Source organism: Suncus etruscus, chromosome 14 (genome assembly GCF_024139225.1).
Source record: "Suncus etruscus isolate mSunEtr1 chromosome 14, mSunEtr1.pri.cur, whole genome shotgun sequence".
Taxonomy (NCBI): Eukaryota; Metazoa; Chordata; class Mammalia; order Eulipotyphla; family Soricidae; genus Suncus; species Suncus etruscus.
The window spans coordinates 40325737-40345838 of record NC_064861.1 but is presented as its reverse complement, the minus strand read 5'-3'; the positions used below and the strand labels follow the sequence as shown (position 1 = coordinate 40345838).

The 20102-nt window shown below is 43.1% G+C and overlaps 1 protein-coding gene and 1 non-coding gene across 4 annotated transcripts in view; both read right to left on the bottom strand.

The window, feature by feature from the left end:
* GPT2 (glutamic--pyruvic transaminase 2) overlaps nucleotides 1-20102 on the bottom strand; it is a 690974-nt gene that overhangs the window by 40755 nt on the left and 630117 nt on the right. For 2 of the 3 annotated variants that reach the window (XM_049786253.1, XM_049786255.1), the window contains exons 1-2: nucleotides 4906-5007; nucleotides 4408-4674 (exon numbers count right to left, since the gene is read on the bottom strand). In XM_049786253.1, the coding sequence (XP_049642210.1) occupies nucleotides 4408-4653 (246 nt within the window). In that variant the 5' untranslated portion in view covers nucleotides 4654-4674; nucleotides 4906-5007. Of the gene's footprint in view, nucleotides 1-4407; nucleotides 4675-4905; nucleotides 5008-20102 lie in introns of those variants that run through there. The other variant, XM_049786254.1, reaches the window with a different exon arrangement.
* On the bottom strand, nucleotides 9344-9450 carry LOC126028975 (U6 spliceosomal RNA). Its single transcript, XR_007502640.1, has one exon. It is a non-coding gene; the product is annotated as a U6 spliceosomal RNA (small nuclear RNA).

Sequence of the window (20102 nt, the reverse complement as noted above, 5' to 3'; positions counted from 1 at the left end):
CTTGGAACCATAGGTGTGTCTCCTCAAAAAAACTCTCACTAGCTTAAGAACAAAGTCTCAAGGGCAGACTGGAGAGATAAGAGAGTATACCTGCTTGCCTTGCATGTAGCTAACCAGAGTTCAATCCTGGCATTTCTTTTTTCTTTTTTTTTTCAACCCTGGCATTTTATATGGTCCCTTGACCACGACCAGAAATAATTCCTGAGAGCAGAGTCATTCCTGAGCACTGCCCGAAGTGGCCCCCCAAAAAACCAAACATCAACTATGAAGGATTCTATTGATCATAATTGTTTCAATAAAATAAAATTTAAAAATAAAACATCAAACCAAAACTAAATACAATAAAAGATTTCATTACCTATGCTTGACAACCCAGGGTTTCCAATCTTAGTCCCTACAATCATCCTTTATTTTCATTGATGTTTTAGATTTAGCAAGCACTGACACAATAGTAATAGTTCTCCTATTCCTGAAATATTTGCCCCACTTGCATCTATCTTTACAATTAAAAGTAAAGCTATTCCTTTCTTCATTTGTGAAACCTCCTCTCCACCTGGGGTGGAAAGGAAAAAGTAAGTAAGTTAATAAAGAACTGACAGATCTGTTCAAAACTCCTTACTAACTGCAGCTTATTTTTCATGATATTCCCAATGAACATCAGAACCTGAATATTTGAGCCAGGTTCTTTCTTTTGGGATTGTAGTTAGGAAAGGGTATCACTGTGATCCCACAGATGCAGGCTGAAGGAGAATAAGCCCTCTCATATCCACTTAGCCCACTTCCCATTATCTTTCTGACTTTCCTAAGTATTCTCCACACCTTTCCAAATAGGATAAGATTCACACTGCCAGCTGTCCTGCAAATCAAATACTATAGCCATATGTCCAACTGAACATCCAGTAAAGTATTTGCAAAACACTGGTGAAATGATTCCATGGGGCAGCATAGATGCTTTGGTAATACCTACACTAGGGTCATCTCAGATCCCAACACACCTTTAGATATAGAAAGAGATACAAAACTGAAAATGGGAGGAGATCTACACCAATAGGACACGTCACCTTTTATAGATTAGGAATTCAAAGCTCAGAGAGGCTATGACACCCATACCTAGTCATTCCACGCCCTACAAATATATCCCGTGTCCAATCAAATGTAACCTTTAACTTACACCCAACTTTAATCATTAATCCTCATTAATCAATGAAGTTAACTTTATTAATTCATTCATTAACTTCATTAATCAATGAAATTCAAAATAGAGGTATAAAAAAACAGAGCTATGAAAAATCAAGCAAGGGAGAAAAGGAGGAATGAAGGGAGAGAGAGAGAGAGATAAAAATAGAAATAGGGGCCGGAGAGATGGCATGGAGGTAAGGTGTTTGCCTTTCATGCAGGAGGTCATCAGTTCGAATCCCGGTGTCCCATATGGTCCCCCGTGCCTGCCAGGAGCAATTTCTGAGCGTGAAGCCAGGAATAACCCCTGAGCACTGCCGGGTGTGACCCAAAAACCACAAAAAAAAAAAAAAAAAAAAAAAAAAAAAAAAAAATAGAAATAAAGGGATGAGACTATAAAGCAAAGTACAAAAAAAATTAGATGGTCAGAAACAAGGTCTTTATTCAGGGATAGGTAATCCAAAACAAATAACCAGGAAGTATGCCTTAAATAATTCTCCTTAAATTCTTCCCTCCATATTATGGCACCGGAGGTTGTAGAGAAAGTACAGTGTAGGGTGCTTGCCTTGCACTCAGATTTGATCCCCTGTGCCCAAATGGTGACCTAAACCTAAACCTGTCAGGAGTAATTTGTGAGTGCAGGACCTGGAACACACCTGAGCACTGATAGGTGTGGCTCAAAAACAAACAAAAAAAGCAGTATGTAGCACCTTGAAGTCTTAAGCCCAGCACAAAAGCCTCCTGTCTACCTCATTGTCTCCTACATCCCTTGTCAGTCAATGCTCTGTAAACAGTATCTAGACTTCTGTTCTTGCTCACAGCCCTGTTCTCACTACATAATACTCTCATTTTTCCTTAAAGAACTGGAGGAGAGAGGTTCAGGGATATCAGAGTATAACTTTCCATGAGGCAAAGTGGTTCTTAGGTTGGATAGAACTTTCCATACAACACCAAAGTTGCTATTTAGAGAACTATAGAAATGATCTCTGGAACCAGAGGAATTAACTTTAAAGGAATAATTTCATCTCAGCTTTGGTTAACAGGCTGTTAATTGTCTCATGGAGGGCCTCCTGCAGTCTTCACAGATATCAACAAAAAACAGTTATGGAAATCCATGTTCAGGGCCAGAGTGGTGGCACAGCAAAAGTGCTTTGCCCATGTTAGCCTAGGACCAACCATGGTTCAATCCCCCAGCATCCCATATAGTCCCCCAAGCTAGGAGAAATTTCTGAGCACATAGCCAGAAGTAACCCCTGAGCATCACTGGTGTGGCCCAAAAAACAGGAAGGAAGGAAGGAAGGAAGGAAGGAAGGAAGGAAGGAAGGAAGGAAGGAAGGAAGGGAGGGAGGGAGGGAGGGAGGGAGGGAGGGAGGGAGGGAGGGAGGGAGGGAGGACAGAAAGAGTCCAGCAGGTATGATGATGAAGGAAGGAACGAAGGAGGGAGGGAAGGAACGAAGGAGGGAGGGAAGGAAGGAAGGAGGGAGGGAGGGAGGAAGGAAGGAAGGAAGGAAGGAAGGAAGGAAGGAAGGAAGGAAGGAAGGAAGGAAGGAAGGAAGGAAGGAAGGAAGGAAGGAAGGAAGGAAGGAAGACCAGAGAGAGTCCAGCAGGTATGATGGAGGAAGGAAGAAAGGAAGTGAGAAAGGAAGTGAGGAAGGAAGCAAGGAAGGAAGGAAGGAAGGAAGGAAGGAAGGAAGGAAGGAAGGAAGGAAGGAAGGAAGGAAGGGAAAGAAAGAAATCCATGTTCAAGGCCAGAGAGTCCGGCAGGTATGATGATTTCCTTGCACATGGTCAATCTAGATTTGATCCCAGGCATCCCATATGATCCTCTGAGCACTGCCAGGAGTAATTCCTGAGCATAAAGTCAGGGTTTAAGGCCTGAACACCACCACGTGTGGCCCCAAAGAACAAACAAACAAATAAACAACCTAACAACTAGATCAAATTTGAAAACTACAATCTCTGCTCTGGCACTTCTTAGGCTGGGCAGACACAGGAACAACTCAGCTTTCTAAAGGCCAAGATGTAATCTTAGCTCAATAAGGAGTCAGAGGAACACAGTGGCCTCTGACATGCCCAGTTCACTGTTTTGAATCAGTGAAACTGGGTGTTCCAACAAAGTAACAGAGGGCCATGAGCACATTAACCCCTGTCCCTGTTGTAATGAGAGCCAGTGTCATGATCCCATTGTTGCATCCTCCCATGTGTTTAAGTAGATACTAAGTGACCAACTACTTCTACCACCCTAACCTCCATGTCCCCATGACTGTTCTAGTGTTTTTGCATGCAGAAACAAGAAACCCTGCCTATCACTCCCATTCTGGGTTAGATCTTAAGCAAGCATCTGGGTAACTATTTCATCAGCTCCAAAAAAAAACTTTGAAGTGTTTAAATTTTTTTTTTAACACTGCCTTTTGACTCCACCTTTTGAGTGCTAGCCAAAATAGAACTCTGATATTCTACAGAGTGTCTCTAAACACGTATCTGCTACCTTGGTTGTCCAAAAGGCAAAAACTCCTGGGTGTATGGTGACTTTACACAAAGCTAGGAATGCAAGCTAAGAGTTTAGCCAGTCAGTCACCAAGTCAAAGAAAGACACAGGAGCCTCAGAGGCCCAGCTTCTGAATACCCGCTAGGAGAGGCTAAATCCTCAGAAAAAATGTGTGGACCTGAGTCCAAGTACCAGAAAGGGCATAAAGAGGGAATTGTAAAGGATCCTGCTCCACATCCCAAGTCACTCAGAGAACCATGCTCAGCAAAGACCCCTAAGGTGAGAGAGAGAGAGAGAGAGAGAGAGAGAGAGAGAGACAGATAGAGAGAGAGACAGAGAGAGACAGAGAGAGAGACAGAGAGACAGAGAGACAGAAAGAGAGAGACAGAGAGACAGAGAGAGACAGTTTGAAATTCCCTTGTTGATTTTCTTTACTGTGTGTGCCCCCAAATTCCAGCTTGGTTTCACGCGGATAAGGTAGTCACATAACATGCATTGGCACCACGATAATAACTGATGAACTAAACAAGTTGGCCTTACTTTGTGCCAGGTGTGGGCACTACTGGGTGAGCGGATGGTAAATGACATTCTCCGGTTGAGCCAACCTTGGCCCAAGGATCTGGTCGTGGGTAGAAGAAAGTACAGCTGACGCTCCCCTGAACCCCACGCAACCTTCCTCCCTGATCAGCAATCCCCGGTCTCCTCGGGCCCCCCACCCTGGGGACGCCGGTGCCCACGCTCACTCGCCGCAGCTCCATCTCGATCTCGCCGGCCTTGAGCACGATGGGTCCCCGCACCGCGTACTCCACCGCCTTCACCTGCGGGTTCATGGATTCCGGCGTGAGGATGCGCTCGCGCCGGCTCCGTTCGGGTCGCTCCTTGAGGACCGCCGAGGCCTCGGCAGCCGCGCTGCTCTGCCCACGGCTCCAGGGGCCCACCAGCGTCCGGGGGCTGCAGCCCCGTCGGACCAGCGCCGCCGCCCGCTGCATCGTGCACGCGTCCAGAGAAACCTTGGCACAAAAAGAAAAGATATTAAGCACATCACGCACAGCATCGGGCGGACACCGGTGCCTTGGCACCGCAGCCCACCACGGTTCTTAGAGCGAGCAATGTCAGCCTGAATGGGAACTAGGCGCCCATCCCCCGGCGACCCGAACCCCCAGCCGAGACAGCCGCTGCAGTCAAGTCGCGGCACGGTCTAGTTTTGCAAAGGTTGCGCCCGCCGCATGCATGCAACATGCCTGCAGTAGCCGGACTCCTCTGCTAGCGCACGGCTAGCAACCCCGCCTGGAACTGTTCCCCGCCTCGGCCGCCAGCAGCCGCATCCCAGCTCTGGGTGCCCGCACCACCCAACCCCCTGCGGTTCACACACACCCACCGCCTACTAGTCCGCCCCTGGCTCGCCCGCTGCCTCCTGGACTTTGTAGTTTGTTTTCTGGTTCTGAAGCCGTGCTGGCGCTCTGAGCGAACTACAAGTCCCTTAGTGCACCGCGCTACCCCGATCTGGGCTGGACAAGAGGCGGGAACCCAGGGGCTGGCTGGTCCCGGAGCTGGGCGGGCTCTTTGTCCAGCCAGAGGGGTTGGAGAGCTTCGCTGAGGCTGGGCGCTTGGCCAACGGAGGGGTGTGCTTTTTTTTTTTTCTTTTGCAGACAGAAAGCTATTTGTAGTTTCTTCCAGTTGGCGTGAGCCGCCTTCCCAGTTTCTTTCTTTCTTCCCCGCCCTCCCCAACACCTGCATCTACGCAGTCTGAGAGATGGTGCATTTCCAGCCCAGAGTTTCATCATGTAGGGCCAGACCATCGCAGCGTCTGAGCTGGGGGCTAATCGCTGGGAACTTGCCTATCAAGTACTAACTACTTCTTCGGAATGTCAGCCTATTTCCCTGTAGGCTGAAAGGAACAGGCAGGCCACAGCCCCCGAGGGTTGCTGAAATAGAAGAACCAACGCAGGGTTTTACTTGGTTTTCATTTCTCCTGGCACTCTTAAGAGATCCTTCTCCCCTTTTCTCTTTAATTTTCTCCAAATATATGACATATGATGTTGGATATTTTTGATTAGGTTGTGATCTGCCTCCCCCCCCCCCCCCCCTTGGACAGCATTTTCCTTGCTCATTCATGGGTGTCTTGGCACCTTTAAGGCTTCACAGCACATATGAGGTACATCTTTGTTGAAAAATGAATGCTTAACACAGTTAACTATTTTTAGCAAAGGTATCTCCAGGGAAGGATTTCCTGGCTCACCCAGAGTCAATGCAGGGTAAGAGCAGGAATGAAAGCCACGTGTCTAACTCACACACCAAAACTGACTGAAAGAATGTGGGAGAAGCCACTTTTTCTCTCTGGACTTCAGATTTTCTTTTAGAAAATAAATGGAATTAAATGCCCTCTTTTTTTTTTTTTGTCTTAGAAATTCTGCTTCTATGGAGCTGGAGTTATGTAGCACAGCCAGGTCATTGAGTTCTATCCCGGCATCCCAATAAGGATCCCGAGCCCACTACGAGTAACCCCTGAGCACCACAAGATCAAAACAAGAGGGACCAGAGCGGTGGTTCAAGGGGAAAGGCGTTTGCCTTGCCTGCGCTAACCTAGGATAGACCGCGGTTCCATCCCCCAGCGTCCCATATGGTCCCCCAAGCCAGGAGTGGTTTCTGAGCGCATAGCCAGGAGTATCCGCTGTGTGTCACCAGGTATGACCCAAAAACTAAAAGAAGAAGAAGAAGAAGAAGAAGAAGAAGAAGAAGAAGAAGAAGAAGAAGAAGAAGAAGAAGAAGAAGAAGAAGAAGAAGAAGAAGAAGAAGAAGAAGAAGAAGAAGAAGAAGAAGAAAACAAGGATAAAAATTCATACTGGGGATTTGTGATGCCCAGAAACTGCCCCCCCAAGTCACCTGAATAAGTTTACATAACTGTAAATTGTAAGTGATGAATCAATCATACAGCATTTCATCAAGCTAGAAGGGCAATTGCAAGAATTTTACAAAATGGATGATTTTCATATTCTACTAATTATGGGACAAGGGTGATAACTAAAGAAAGAGTATTTCAAGCAAAGAAACCTTTCAGGGGCTGGAGCGGTGGCACAAGCCATTCAGCGTCTGCCTGCCTTGTGCGTGCTAGCCTAAGACTGACCGGCTTCCCATATGGTCCCCGCCTAGCCAGGAGCGATTTATGAGCGCATAGCCAGGAGTAACTCCCGAGCGACACCAGGTGTGGCCCCAAAACAAAACAAAACAAAACAAAAAAAAAGTAAAAAATAAATAAATAAAAGAAACCTTTCCTTACAGGAAGGAAGGAGGTTTTTATCACGCAGATTATCTTATTAGTGCTGACAGGGAAATTCCAAACTATTTGGTTTAAAATGTAACTTTTATATGTGAGATACCCAATCCCCCTTCACCCAGCGAGGAGCAGGGAGCAGACTTTGAGCATCACTAGGTAGGTAAAAATAAATACCATATTTGCCGGCGTATAAGACGACCCCCTAATTTTGCAGTTAAAATATAGGTTTAGGCCGATATTGGCTGTATCAGACAGAATGTTCCTGTGCTGCAACTGTATGTCCCACAGTGAGCCAATCACAACAAGCAAAGGTTCAAAGGTTCTACTGGAATAGACTTCCTCTCTGACTCTAGCTAATCTGAGCAGGCTCTTTACAGTGTAGATTCGGGTCCAGAACATTGTCTAACTTGCATGCATAAAAAGCCTGCTTGGATTGGCTGAGTTAGAGAGGCGGTCCGAGTAGCCTGGCAGTGATTGGTGCAGGATCGAGTTGGAAAATTCGTTTTGTGGCAATATTCAGACAATTTTCATTTAGTGGCATATTGAAACATTTTTCGGGATATACTCGGCGTATAAGACGACCCCCGATTTTCGATTGACCTTTTTTTTTGTTTCAAAAGTCGTTTTATATGCCGGAAAATATGGTAAATTGGCTTCCAAAATAGGAAGTACTTCATATTTATCTCAATTTTGGTGCATAATCTCTACATTAAGATTTTTTTTTTTTTTTTTTTTTTGGTTTTTGGGTCACACCCAGCAGTTCTCAGGGATTACTCCTGGCTCTGTGCTCAGAAATCGCTCCTGGTAGGCTAAGGGGACCATATGGGATGCGTGATTCAAACCACCGTCCTTCTGCATGAAAGGTAAATGCCTTACCTCCATGCTATCTCTCCGGCCCCTCTACATTAATAATTTACTATTATTTTTCTTTTAGTATTTGAGTCACACCCATCAGTGCTCAAAAACTGTTAACTTTGTGCTCAGGCATTACTCCTGGTGCCATATGGGATGCTGATGAAGCAAATATCCTATCAGCACTTCTCTCTCTCTGTCTCTCTCTGTCTTTGTCTCTCTCTCCCTCTACATTCTCCTTGGAATTGTATTCTTCTATTTCATAAAATTGCACTTTTAGGGAACCAGATAGTTTGCAATAGTACAAAGGATAGAGTGCTTGCCTTGAATGCAGATGACTAGGGTTTGATTCTCAGCACTCATAATCCCCTGAGTCCCACCAGGAGTGATCCACTAATGCAGAACCAGGGTAAGCCCTAAATATTCCCAGTTGTGGACCACTTCCAAAATGATACTTTTTGACAAAATGAAATTGTAATTAGGTTAGGTTCCCACGCAATCAAAATACTTTTTTCTTCTTCTTTTTTTTTTTTCTTGCAGTTCCAGTGATCAAAACAACAAAGCCTCACATAAGCAAGCGAGCCATATTCTGGTCCTCCAAAACACACTTTTTTTTTTGGGGGGGGGTCACAGCCAGCAATGCTCAGGGGTTATTCCTGGCTCTATGCTCAGAAATCACCCCCGGCAGGCTCGAGGGACCATATGGGATACTGAAATTCGAACCAGCGACCTTCCGCATGCAACTGCTGGGCTATCTCTCCGGCCCCTCCAAAACACACTTAATCTCTATCTCATATGATGTAAAGAGTCCCTAACACAAGAGACATCAGTCAGTTCTTTCAGTTATCTCTACCCTTGATCAGAAGAGAAAAGGAAACTTGGTTTAAGAGATAGGAGATTCAGAGAGGTGAGTACAACTGGGAAAACAATACCCCATACACTGCCTACCTATGTGGGCTCTAACAACATCAATGTAGAAAACAGACTGTCTGGGCCAAAGAGATAACACAGCAGTAGGGTGTTTGTCGTGTGCACAACCAATCCAGGACTGATGGTCGTTTGAATCCCAGCATTCCATAGGATCCCCCATGCCTGCCAGGAGCGACTTCTGAGCGCAGTCAGGAGTAACCCCTGAGCGCCACCGGGTGTGGCCCAAAAACAAAAGCAAGGCAAACATGAGGCCAGAGCGTTAACACAGAGAGTAGGGAAGGCTTTTGCCTTGCATGTGTCAGACCAAGTGTGACCTCCCCAAAATAAAAAGAAAATAGACTGTCAAGACTGCATGAAAAGAAAGATCCTCCTTTTTTTTTTTTTTTTTTTAATCCTTTTGGATTTGGGGCCACACTTGCCAGTGCTCAGGGCTTACTCCTGGTTCTGCATTCAGGAATCACTTCTGACCAGGTAGTATGGGGGACCATATGGGATTCTGGAGATCAAGCTTGGGTTAGCCTTGTGCAAGGTCAAGTGCCTTACCCATTCTAGCCCCCACTTCACAATTTTTAATTAATTAATTAATTAATTTTTTGATCAAAGTGGATTACATATCTTTCGTAAAAAATATGGAACGCTTCACGAATTTGAGTGTCATCCTTGCGCAGGGGCCATGCTAATCTTCTCTGTATCGTTCCAATTTTGGTATATGTGCTGCCGAAGCGAGCACCACAATTATTTTTTGTTGGTATATTTGGAGACCATATTGAGCTATGCTCAGGAATTACTCCTGGCTTCACACACGAGTCACTCCTGGTGGTGCTCAAGGGACTATATGGGGTATTGGGCATTGAACTTAGGTTGGCTGTATACTAGGCAAGTACCCTATCTGCTATGCACAAGACTACCAAAACACTTCACAATTTGTAGTGACCATCTTGCTTGTCATTGCATTTGAACCTGATAGCCATCAGGAAAGAGGAAAAGACAGATATTACATCCGTTTTACAGAGGAGGCTTAGAGACATTAAGTCACTTACTTGTGCAGGTGACATAAATAAGACACCTAAGAATAAGATCTATGATTTCTAATTCAGTGATTGAGCCCAGGAGTATACAGATCTTGGTACCAGGAGTATACAGATCTCTGGATTTTGAAAAGTAGGCTGACCCTTGCCAGAAACGGAACCTAAATGGTTTAGGGTGCGATGTTTGCCTTTGCCTTCTAGTCCAAGGGTTGAAGCAGGAGCAAGCTACTAAATATGAAAAATGAAAAACTCTTCCTATGAGCTGATTGAGAGAATCAAATACACAGAAACTCTGAATCTAAACTCAGTTGGGAGAGCGTTTTTTTTTTTTTTTTTTTTGGTTTTTGGGCCACACCCGGTAACGCTCAGGGGTTACTCCTGGCTATGTGCTCAGAAGTTGCTCCTGGCTTGGGGGACCATATGGGACACCGGGGGATCGAACCGCGGTCCATCCAAGGCTAGCACAGGCAAGGCAGGCACCTTACCTTTAGCGCCACCGCCCGGCCCCGGGAGAGCGTTTTATTTACAAACTTGATAACAGTCTTTATTTATTTATTTTTTTCTTTGCTTTTGTTTTTGGGTCTCACCTAACTGTACTCACAGCTTACTTCTGGCTCTGCACTCAGAGATTATTCCTGCTGAGGAATAGGGAACAATATAGGAAAGGGGATCAAATCCTAGTTAGCTGTATATAAAATAAGTGTTTTCTCTACTCTGGCTTTAGTCTTCATGTCTTAACAAGTTGCTACTGGACTATGGTTTATGACTAGTGACAAAAAGTCCCTGTCTGCTTAGAATGTATAGTTAAATGAGCAAGCTCAATAGAACAATATTTAGGGTGTTTGCCTTGTATTAGCTGACCCAACCCCATATTCTATACATACAATTCCTCAAGCATCATTACGTGTGATTCCTGAGTGCAGAGCTAGGAGTAACCCCGAGTGCTGCTGGGTGTGACCTGAAAACCAATCAATAAATGAATAAAGTTAAAAATAAATCTTTAGAAAATATAAATAAATCAGGTTTAGTTTCTTTAGGGGAATGTAGGCTTCAATAACAGAATCACACATATGAGCAAGCAATTCCAAACCATGATATTTGGAGTGGAGAGAAAGAAAGACATTTTATAAGAATTTATGGTCCAGGCCTCTCAGGATCACCAGGAGTGATCACTGAGCAGAGAGCCATGAGTCAGTCTAACTTTTTTATTTTATTAATTACTTTGAATGCTATGGTTTACAAGTTTGTTCATAATACAGCTGTTTGTTTTTCCAGTTACAAAGTACCCCCTGCCTTCTCTCCTACCTGCCTCTATGGCAAACATTCTCCTTTTCTCTTCCTCGTCTTCTTCCTCCTTCTCTTTTTGTTTTTGTTTTTGTTTTTGAGCCACACTCGGTGACACTCAGAAATTGCTCCTGGCTTGGGGGACCATATGGGATGCCAGGGGATTGAACCATGGTCCATCCTAGGTTAGTGCCTGCGAGGCAGATGCCCTACTGCTTGTGCCACCGCTCCAGCCCCCTCTTCCTCTTCTTCCTCGTCCTCCTCCTTCTTCCTCTAGTTTCTCCCTCCTCCCTCCTCCTTTTCTCTCTCTTTACTTTTCCATTTTAGACATTGTGGTTTGCAATATTGCTACTGAAGGGGTATCATGCTTGTCACTTCAATGTTCTTTCAGCACCCAGTTCTTTTTTTTTTTTTTTTTTTTTTTGGTTTTGGGCCATACCCGGCGGCGCTCAGGGATTACTCCTGGATGTCTGCTCAGAAATAGCTCCTGGCAGGCACGGGGGACCATATGGGACACCGGGATTCGAACCAACCACCTTTGGTCCTGGATCGGCTGCTTGCAAGGCAAACATCGCTGTGCTATCTCTCCGGGCCCAGCACCCAGTTTTGATTGAAATCATTTCCAACTCTCATTGTCACAATGGCCCCTTCTCTTCCCTAACTGAACTTTCTTGCTATGGTGACAAACTTCCTACCATAGACTGGTCCTCATGAGTTACATTTTAGTTACTTTGTTTATTTTTGTGTCACACCCAGGAGTGCTGAAGGGTTTACTCCTGATTCTGCACTCAAAATCATCCTGGGAGAGGGGCTAAAGGTTCCATATGGAATGCATAAGATCAAACCTTACTTGCAGTACTATTGCTCCCATCCCAGGAGTCAGTCTTGAGTACTATGATAGGCTTGGCCCTAAAACGAAAGCAAAGGAACAAAAATTTATGGTCCATGAGATAGCACAGCGGCGTTTGCTTGTAAGCAGCCGATCCAGGACCAAAGGTGGTTGGTTCGAATCCCGGTGTCCCATATGGTCCCCCGTGCGTGCCAGGAGCTATTTCTGAGCAGACAGCCAGGAGTAACCCCTGAGCACCGCCGGGTGTGGCCCAAAAACCAAAAAAAAAAAAAAAAAATTATGGTCCAGAGGTCTAAGCTAAGATTTCCCAGGAAAAGTGGTCAGTGACCTACCTTGAGTCCTGTTGGGATGATAAAGTATCCTGTAGGCGTGGTAGATTAGCTTCCATCTATCAGTCCATCAGGGTCAGCCTCACCTTCAGGTTGTCCTGAGGTTACTGACACACGCTAACCAAAGAAGCTTGTGCTTGTGGACTAGTAGACTAGCAAGGACTCTAGTCATGCTGAAGTCATGCCCAGGGCTTTCTCTGTAGGTTGCTGTGACTCTAGCAGACCTGAATCCTAATTTTTCTTTCTCCAAAAAAAAAAAAAAAGGGGGGGGGCACACCTGGAGATGCTCAGGGGTTACTCTTGGCTCTGCACTCAGGAATCATTCCTGGCAGGCTCAGGGGACCATATGGGTTGCTGGGGATTGAACCTAGGTCCGTCCTGGGTCAGCTGTGTGCAAGGCAAATGCCCTACCACTGTGCTATCCCTCTGGCTCCTCTTTCTCAAATCTATCCTGCTTTTTTCTACTTCTTATAGGCCTAAATCCCTAATAGTCCTCTTGTACACGACACTTCCTCTCATTAGAATGATAGATCACATACATCCAGGCCAGGAGATGCTGAAGTTTTGAGAAACTCCAAGAAGGCAAGGTTAGGGTGGGGCAGGAAAGGTAAGGCTGGAAGACAGGGATCAGAGGTGAATGGTATTCTATCCAGGAATCCAGGTTTTGAATGTCATAATTTTTGTCTTAATCCTAAGAATAATTAGAAATCTTGGGAGTGCTTAAAGTATAGGAATGGCATGATCATATTTATATTTAAATGCCACTGTATTAAGGAGTGATTAAAGTGGCATTAAGAGAGGATGAAGGTGGAATGCCAACAAAGTCCACAATAGGCCTGACTAAGCTGTAGTGATAGGAAATGGGCAAGCTCTTTTGCACTCCTTGAACTTAGGGTATTTATTACCTGTTCATGGAGGTTGTTTTTTTTTGTTTAAAGGGAAGTAGATTTCAAACAGTGATTAGGAAGTCCAGGAGTCAGTCTGGAGAGTCTTTCCCAATAAAGCCAGAGATTCACTTGCAAGGCAAACTCCCTTTAGCTATGCAATCACTATGGGCCCTTAACAAGCAGTATGAAATAAATTATTTTGTGTCTGCTAAGGGGGAAGACTTGAGGATGGGTGGTAAACTGAGAACACTTGTAGAGAGAATGTTACACTGGTGTTGGAACACTAAATGAAAGACACAGCTGTGTTCTGAGCAACTTTTAAAACCACCACGTTTAAATAAAGGTAAAAATTTTAATTGAAGAAAAATATGAGACCTACTAAGCAAATACTTCTTGATGTCCTTGAAAGGACTTAGGAGCCATCTCTGAAATAAGATAGAAACCATTCTAAGATTTAAATTGCTTTTCTTAAAATCTTGTTATTGTTGTTATTTTGGGGCCACATCCAGCAGTGCTCAAGGGTTACTTCTGGCTCTGCACTCAGAAATTATTCCTATCAGGCTCGGGACCATATTGTTGCTGGGACTTGAACCTGGGTCTGCCACATGCCTTTCCTACTCGCTGTATTATCGATCTGGCTTAGTAGGTCTCCATTTTTATGTCTTTTCCCTGCTGCATGTCAGCTTCTACTCTTGCATGGGAACTTGGCACACAAAGCTTGCACAGAAGCTCTTTGATCTACTTCTTCAGTTAGAAAACTTTATTGAGATCTCATCTGTACTGCTCTCTCTGAGGTAAATTATTGCCCCTTGAACAAGCAAATATTAGTTAAGGCAAGCTGTGAACCAGGACACACGTATCTGTGAACTTTCAAAATGACGTGGCAAGGGCATTAAAGATAAACTTGTGATGCAAATCCTAGCAAGACACAGGTAACTGGCACGTGTAACTTAGGTATGTGTAACTTAACAGGGCAAAGACTAAATGCATTTCATTAAGGAGGAATTGGATTGATGACGTTTTACAGCAGAGACAGGCACATTTTGCTCTTAGCAAATAGATCCAACTAAATCCAGGAGATACTAGAGAACAAAGAGAGGGAAAAAGTAGGAAGAAGGAAAACAACTGTGTTTCAGAAGCTTTCTTGCTCTTTGATTTCAGAGTTATTGATTCTGTTATTTTTGCCATAAAGGACATTTTGTTTGTTTTCCCTGAAATTCTTTTTTTTGTTTGTTTGTTCTTGGACCATACCTGGCAGTGTTCAGAGCTTATTTCTGGCTGTTTTCTGGCAATTTTGGGGATGTGGTGACAGGAATCAAACCCAAGTCAACTCCATACTCTTTCTCTATCAGGTAAATTATCTTTCCGGTTCTCATAGAGAACATTTGGAAAAGATTTCAGAAACAATTCAAGAGATTAACACAGAAAATAATTTTAGCAACAAACTCAATTACTCAAGCTACTGAATGAACTAAAACACAAATTATTAAGCAATGGGTCAAATCAATGTTTCTTAGCTGATTTATACTTCCAAGTTTTCCCAGATATTTTCTTTATAAAACTATGACATTTTTCACATAGAGAAAATGATACAATCATTTGTATATATATTTTATTTAAACACCTTGATTACATACATGATTGTGTTTGGGTTTCAGTCATGTAAAGAACACCACTCATCACCAGTGCAACATTCCCATCATCAATGTCCCAAATCTCCCTCCTCCCCACCCGACCCCTGCCTGTACTCTAGACAGGCTTTCCATTTCCCTCATACATTCTCATTATTAGGACAGTTCAAAATGTAGTTTTTCTCTAACTAAACTCAACACTCTTTGTGGTGAGCTTCATGAGGTGAGCTGGAACTTCCAGCTCTTTTCTCTTTTGTGTCTGAAAATTATTATTGCAAGAATGTCTTTCATTTTTCTTAAAACCCATAGATGAGTGAAACCATTCTGCATTTCTCTCTCTCTCTGACATATTTCACTCAGCATAATAGATTCCATGTACATCCATGTATAGAAAAATTTCATGACTTCATCTCTCCTGACAGCTGCATAATATTCCATTGTGTATATGTACCACAGTTTCTTTAGCCATTCATCTGTTGAAGGGCATCTTGGTTGTTTCCAGAGTCTTGCTATGGTAAATAGTGCTGCAATGAATATAGGTGTAAGGAAGGTGTTTTTGTATTGTATTTTTGTGTTCCTAGTGTATATTCCTAGGAGTGGTATAGCTGGATCATATGGGAGCTCGATAAAATAATTTTTGATCCAGAAACTTAGGAGAAAAAATAGTTTATGCAAGACTATAAACCCTATTGTTTTGTAATTTTCATTTATTATTTTTAATTCTAGTTTTTAAAGTTTTTGTTTAGTTTTTTTTTTTTTTTGGTTTTAGGTCACACCCGGTGGTGCTCAGGTGTTATTCCTGACTTTGGACTCAGCAGTCGCTCCTGGCTGCCTCGGGGGACCACATGGGATGCCGGGATTTGAATCACCTTCTGTTCTGGATCAGCTACATGCAAGGAAAACATTCTATCACTGTGCTATCTCTCCAGCCCCTAGTTTTCTAAGTTTTAAAAAAGGTAATTCTGAGGCTGGAGAGATAGCATGGAGGTAAGGCATTTGCCTTTCATGCAGAAGGCTGGTGGTTCGAATCCCGGCATCCCACATGGTACCCTGAGCCTGCCAGGAGTGATTTCTGAGTGTAGAGCCAGGAGTAACCCCTGAGCGCTGCTGGGTGTGACCCAAAAACCAAACTAAAACAAAACAAAACAAAAAAGGTAATTTTGCTGCCGGAGAGATAGCATGGAGGTTAGGTGTTTACCTTTCATGCAGAAGATCATCGGTTCGAATCCCGGCATCCCAAATGGTCCCCCGTGCCTGCCAGGAGCAATTTCTGAGCACGGAGCCAGGAAAAACCTCTGAGCACTGCCGGGTGTGACCCAAAAACCACAAAAAAAGAAGAAAAAAGGTAATTTTTCTTTATTTATGCCTTAGAAAATACATACTGTAGATATTTACCTAAAACATTGAATGTTATTTGGTTTTAGTTTATTTTCATTATTATTATTAAACCATTTTTTTGGCACAGTTTGTGTTGTTCAGATCTTGCTATTAGCTCTGCCTGGTGGGACTCAGGGAGCCATATGGAGTGCTGAGGAATGAAGTTGAGTCAGCCACGTGCAAGGGCAAACACTCTATTCACTGTACTATCTTTCTAATCCTGAACTGTGATTTGAATTAGCACCAGGGTTGCCTGGCACAAAGATATTTCTGTTAATAATATTATTAAAAAAAAAAGGGCTAAGATGGGCTGGAGAGATAGTATATATAGTGAGTAAAGCACTTGTTTTGCATGCAACTGATCTGGATTTGATCCATGGTACTCATGTGGTGTCCTGAGACCCAGTCCTCCACTAAGAGAAGTAAATTCTGAACACCATCAGGTGTGAGAAAGAAAAGAAAGAAAGAAAGAAAGAAAGAAAGAAAGAAAGAAAGAAAGAAAGAAAGAAAGAAAGAAAGAAAGAAAGAAAGAAAGAAAGAAAGAAAGAAAGAAAGAAAGAAAGAAAGAGAAAGAAAGAAAGAAAGAAAGAAAGAAAGAATGGAGGGAGGGAGGGAGGGAGAGAGAGAGAGAAAAAGAGAGAAAGAAAGAAAGAAAGAAAGAAAGAAAGAAAGAAAGAAAGAAAGAAAGAAAGAAGAGAGAGAAAGAAAGAAAGAAGAGAGAGAAAGAAGAGAGAGAGAAAGAAAAGAAAGAAGAGAGAGAAAGAAGAGAGAGAGAAAGAAAAGAAAGAAAAGAAAAAAGAGAAAGAGAGAAAAAGAAAGAGAAAGAAAGAAAAATAAAGAGAAGGAAAAAAGAAAGAAAGGAAGGAAGGAAGGAAGGAAAGAAAGAAAGAAAGGAAAAGAAAAGGAAAGAAAAGAAAAGAAAAAAGAAAAGAAACCAGGAATAATTCCAGAGCATCCCCAGGTATGGCCGAGAAACAAACAAAACAAACAAATGAATGAACAAAAAGATAAAGAAAAGAAAAAAAAGAAGTAAAGAAAGAAAATAGTTTTAGGCAGTCACCGGCAGTATACTTTTAGGAAATAGTAAAAATTAAAACTTAAGCAGATATTTAAATAAAAAATCATTTATTTAAAAAATAAATAAAAATAGGGATCAGAGTGATAGCACAGTGGTAGGGCATTTGGCTTGCATGCAGCTGATCCAGGATGAACCTGGGTTTGATCCCTTGCACCCCGTATGGTCCCCCAAGCCAGGAGCAATTTCTAAGTAACCCCTTAGCATAAGAGTGTGGCCCCAAAATAAAAATAAATAAGTAAATAAATAAATAAATAATAAAAATTGAAGCAGAGATTTACTAGCCCAAAGACATAAAGAACACATTCCTTTGGCATGTGAATCTTGAGCAAGATCTTAAGAAAAGAGACACTGAATCACCACCCAGATACATATTCAGAATTCCAAGGAACCCTCAAAAAAGGAGAAACTACAGAAGAATTCATAAGAATTATGCAATCATTAACTCCCTTTTACAGTGTCCAGATTAACTTTCATGTATGCAAAACTCCAGAATAACTTATTTGGAAGAACTGTATAAAAGTGCCTTCTAAGGGCCAGAGAGATAGCATGGAGGTAGGGTGTTTGCCTTGCATGCAGAAGGATAGTGGTTCGAATCCCAGCATCTCATATGGTCTCCCGTGCTGGACAGGAGTGATTTCTGAGCATAGAGCCAGGATTAACCCCTGAGCACTGCTGGGTGTGACCGAAAAACAAAACAAAAGTGCCTTCTAAAAGCCATTTGGGGTTTGCTCTTTAAGTCCATGTTCTCCCTTGAACATGCATCTTGCTTGTCTGTTTCTTTGCCTTTTTCCACCCTAGAAAAACCTGGAAGCTGGTATTCTCCCCTGAACTTGTACTTCTCCCTTTATCTCAAGGCATCTTTCAAATGAATTTCAATTAAAACTTTCTTGCTTCAAGTCCAGAGTGATAGTACAGTGGGTAGGATGTTTGCCATGCATGAGGTCGACCCTCATTCAATTCCCTGCATCCCATATTATCCTCTGAGCCTACCAGGAGTAATTCCTGAGTGCATAGCTAGGAGTAACCTCTGAGTGCTACCAGGTGTGGCCCTGATCAATCAATCAATCAATCAGTCAATCAAACAAATACCTTTTTTTTTTTTGTGGCCATTTCACCTTTTCCTGAATTTTTTTCCTGTGAGGAAAAGGCAATGAATCCAAAATACTTATGTTGAGATTAGGATCTAGGTCAGGCCATGTCCCCAGTGCTGGTGACCAAGGTGGGGCCAACAGAGAGGTAGAAGCACTCTTTTCTTCAGTCTGCTTTCTGTGTTCCCCACTTTACAAGCCACTGGCAAAATAGGACTGGGAGAGATGCTTTGCATTTTGAAGGCTCAATTTTGGTCCCTGACAAAGAACTATTAAGTAACTCTAGGCACTTCTAGGTGGCCCCAAATTTGAAGAAATAAAATTAATATTAACCATTTAATGAAGTCTCAGAACAACCTTATGACATATTTATTGCATTTATTATCATTATAGAGGAAGGAAAACTGATGTTCAGAAAGACTGAATTACTTGTCAAGGTCACATAGCTAGGGTTGCACATGGTGAATCTGCATTTGGTCCCTGACACAAAATATGACCCCCCTCAGTCTGCAAGGAGTGATCCGTGAGCTCAGAACCAAGGGTAAGAGCTGAGCATATATGTCCAGATGTGGTTCAGAAAAAATAAAAAGCCCACAGTCACCATTTGCCAGCTCCTCCACCAAGCTCCAAAAGAAAAAAGTATCTTTCTGCCTCCTGGAATTTTCCAAATAGATAATAGAAAAATGAGGTTTATTTAAGAAACTGAAGCCAGATGTCAAAAACCAAGATATAATCAAACAAAAATTCAAAATTAAAGAAAAATAAAATACCATTTGGACATCAAAATAAAAACTGACCCTGAAGCTGCCACTTCCAGAGACATATTAAAGTGTTAAAATTTAGCATTCAGAAAAGTACAGGAGAGGTGAAAGACCTGTAGGAGGTGGTGGTCACAGAAAAGCAGAGTGTAGCCTATCTTCACAAAAGAACAAACTTTGGCCCGTCCCCCCAGGTCAGAGGCTACACCCCAGAAAATGACCATCCAAGCTGGCGGTCACTTATTCAGCCACAAGGTAATCACTCACCCTCTTTTGCTCCCCTGAGACCTCTCTGGCAGCGGGGAAAAACTAACAGTGACATAGGAAAGAAGCACCTCAAGACCATAAAAGGAACCAGGGTAAAGCAGTGTGAAAATCCATCATGTCTTATGAGTGAAGATTGCAATCCCGCAGACCCAATTAGTAGTAACCCCTAATATAACCTGTTTAAAGTGGTTTCAGATTGTTCAATATGCACAAAGAGAGCTGAAATGAGAAAAAGACAAAACCCCAAAATGTCAGAACTGAAACACTTGGTAGGTGGAATGAAAAACTCAGTGAAAGGCCTTACAAGCAGAGTAACAGCTGCTGATGACCAAATCAGTAAGCTGGAAGATGTGGTGCAGCAAAACTCCAGATATCAACAGAACATGGGAAAAACCTCAAAATAAATAAACAGATGATAAGATGTTGCAAATCAGCCCCTGATGAGGTTGACTGATGGAGGGATGGAGGACGAGGCCTTTCTCCTCCAGCTCGGACCACACATCTGTTACCGTGTTCAGCCGGTGGTTCTGAGGTGAATGCGACGGGAAGAAGGCCAACAGGCAGTCAGACTTCCGAAGAAAGCAGCTCTTTATTCCGTGAAGAGGCCGAAGACAAAAGGCCTAAGAATAGGCCCCAGGAAAAGAGCCCCTCACCTTCCACAAACCCTTGCTTTTATGCCCCAGAATCAGGAACCACCCAATGGTGGGATCAGATACCACCCAATGGTGGGAGCAGAATGCCAGGTCACACCCTAGGGTAGGGCACAATCACCGATCAGGTAGGGTCAGTAACATAATAATCCCAT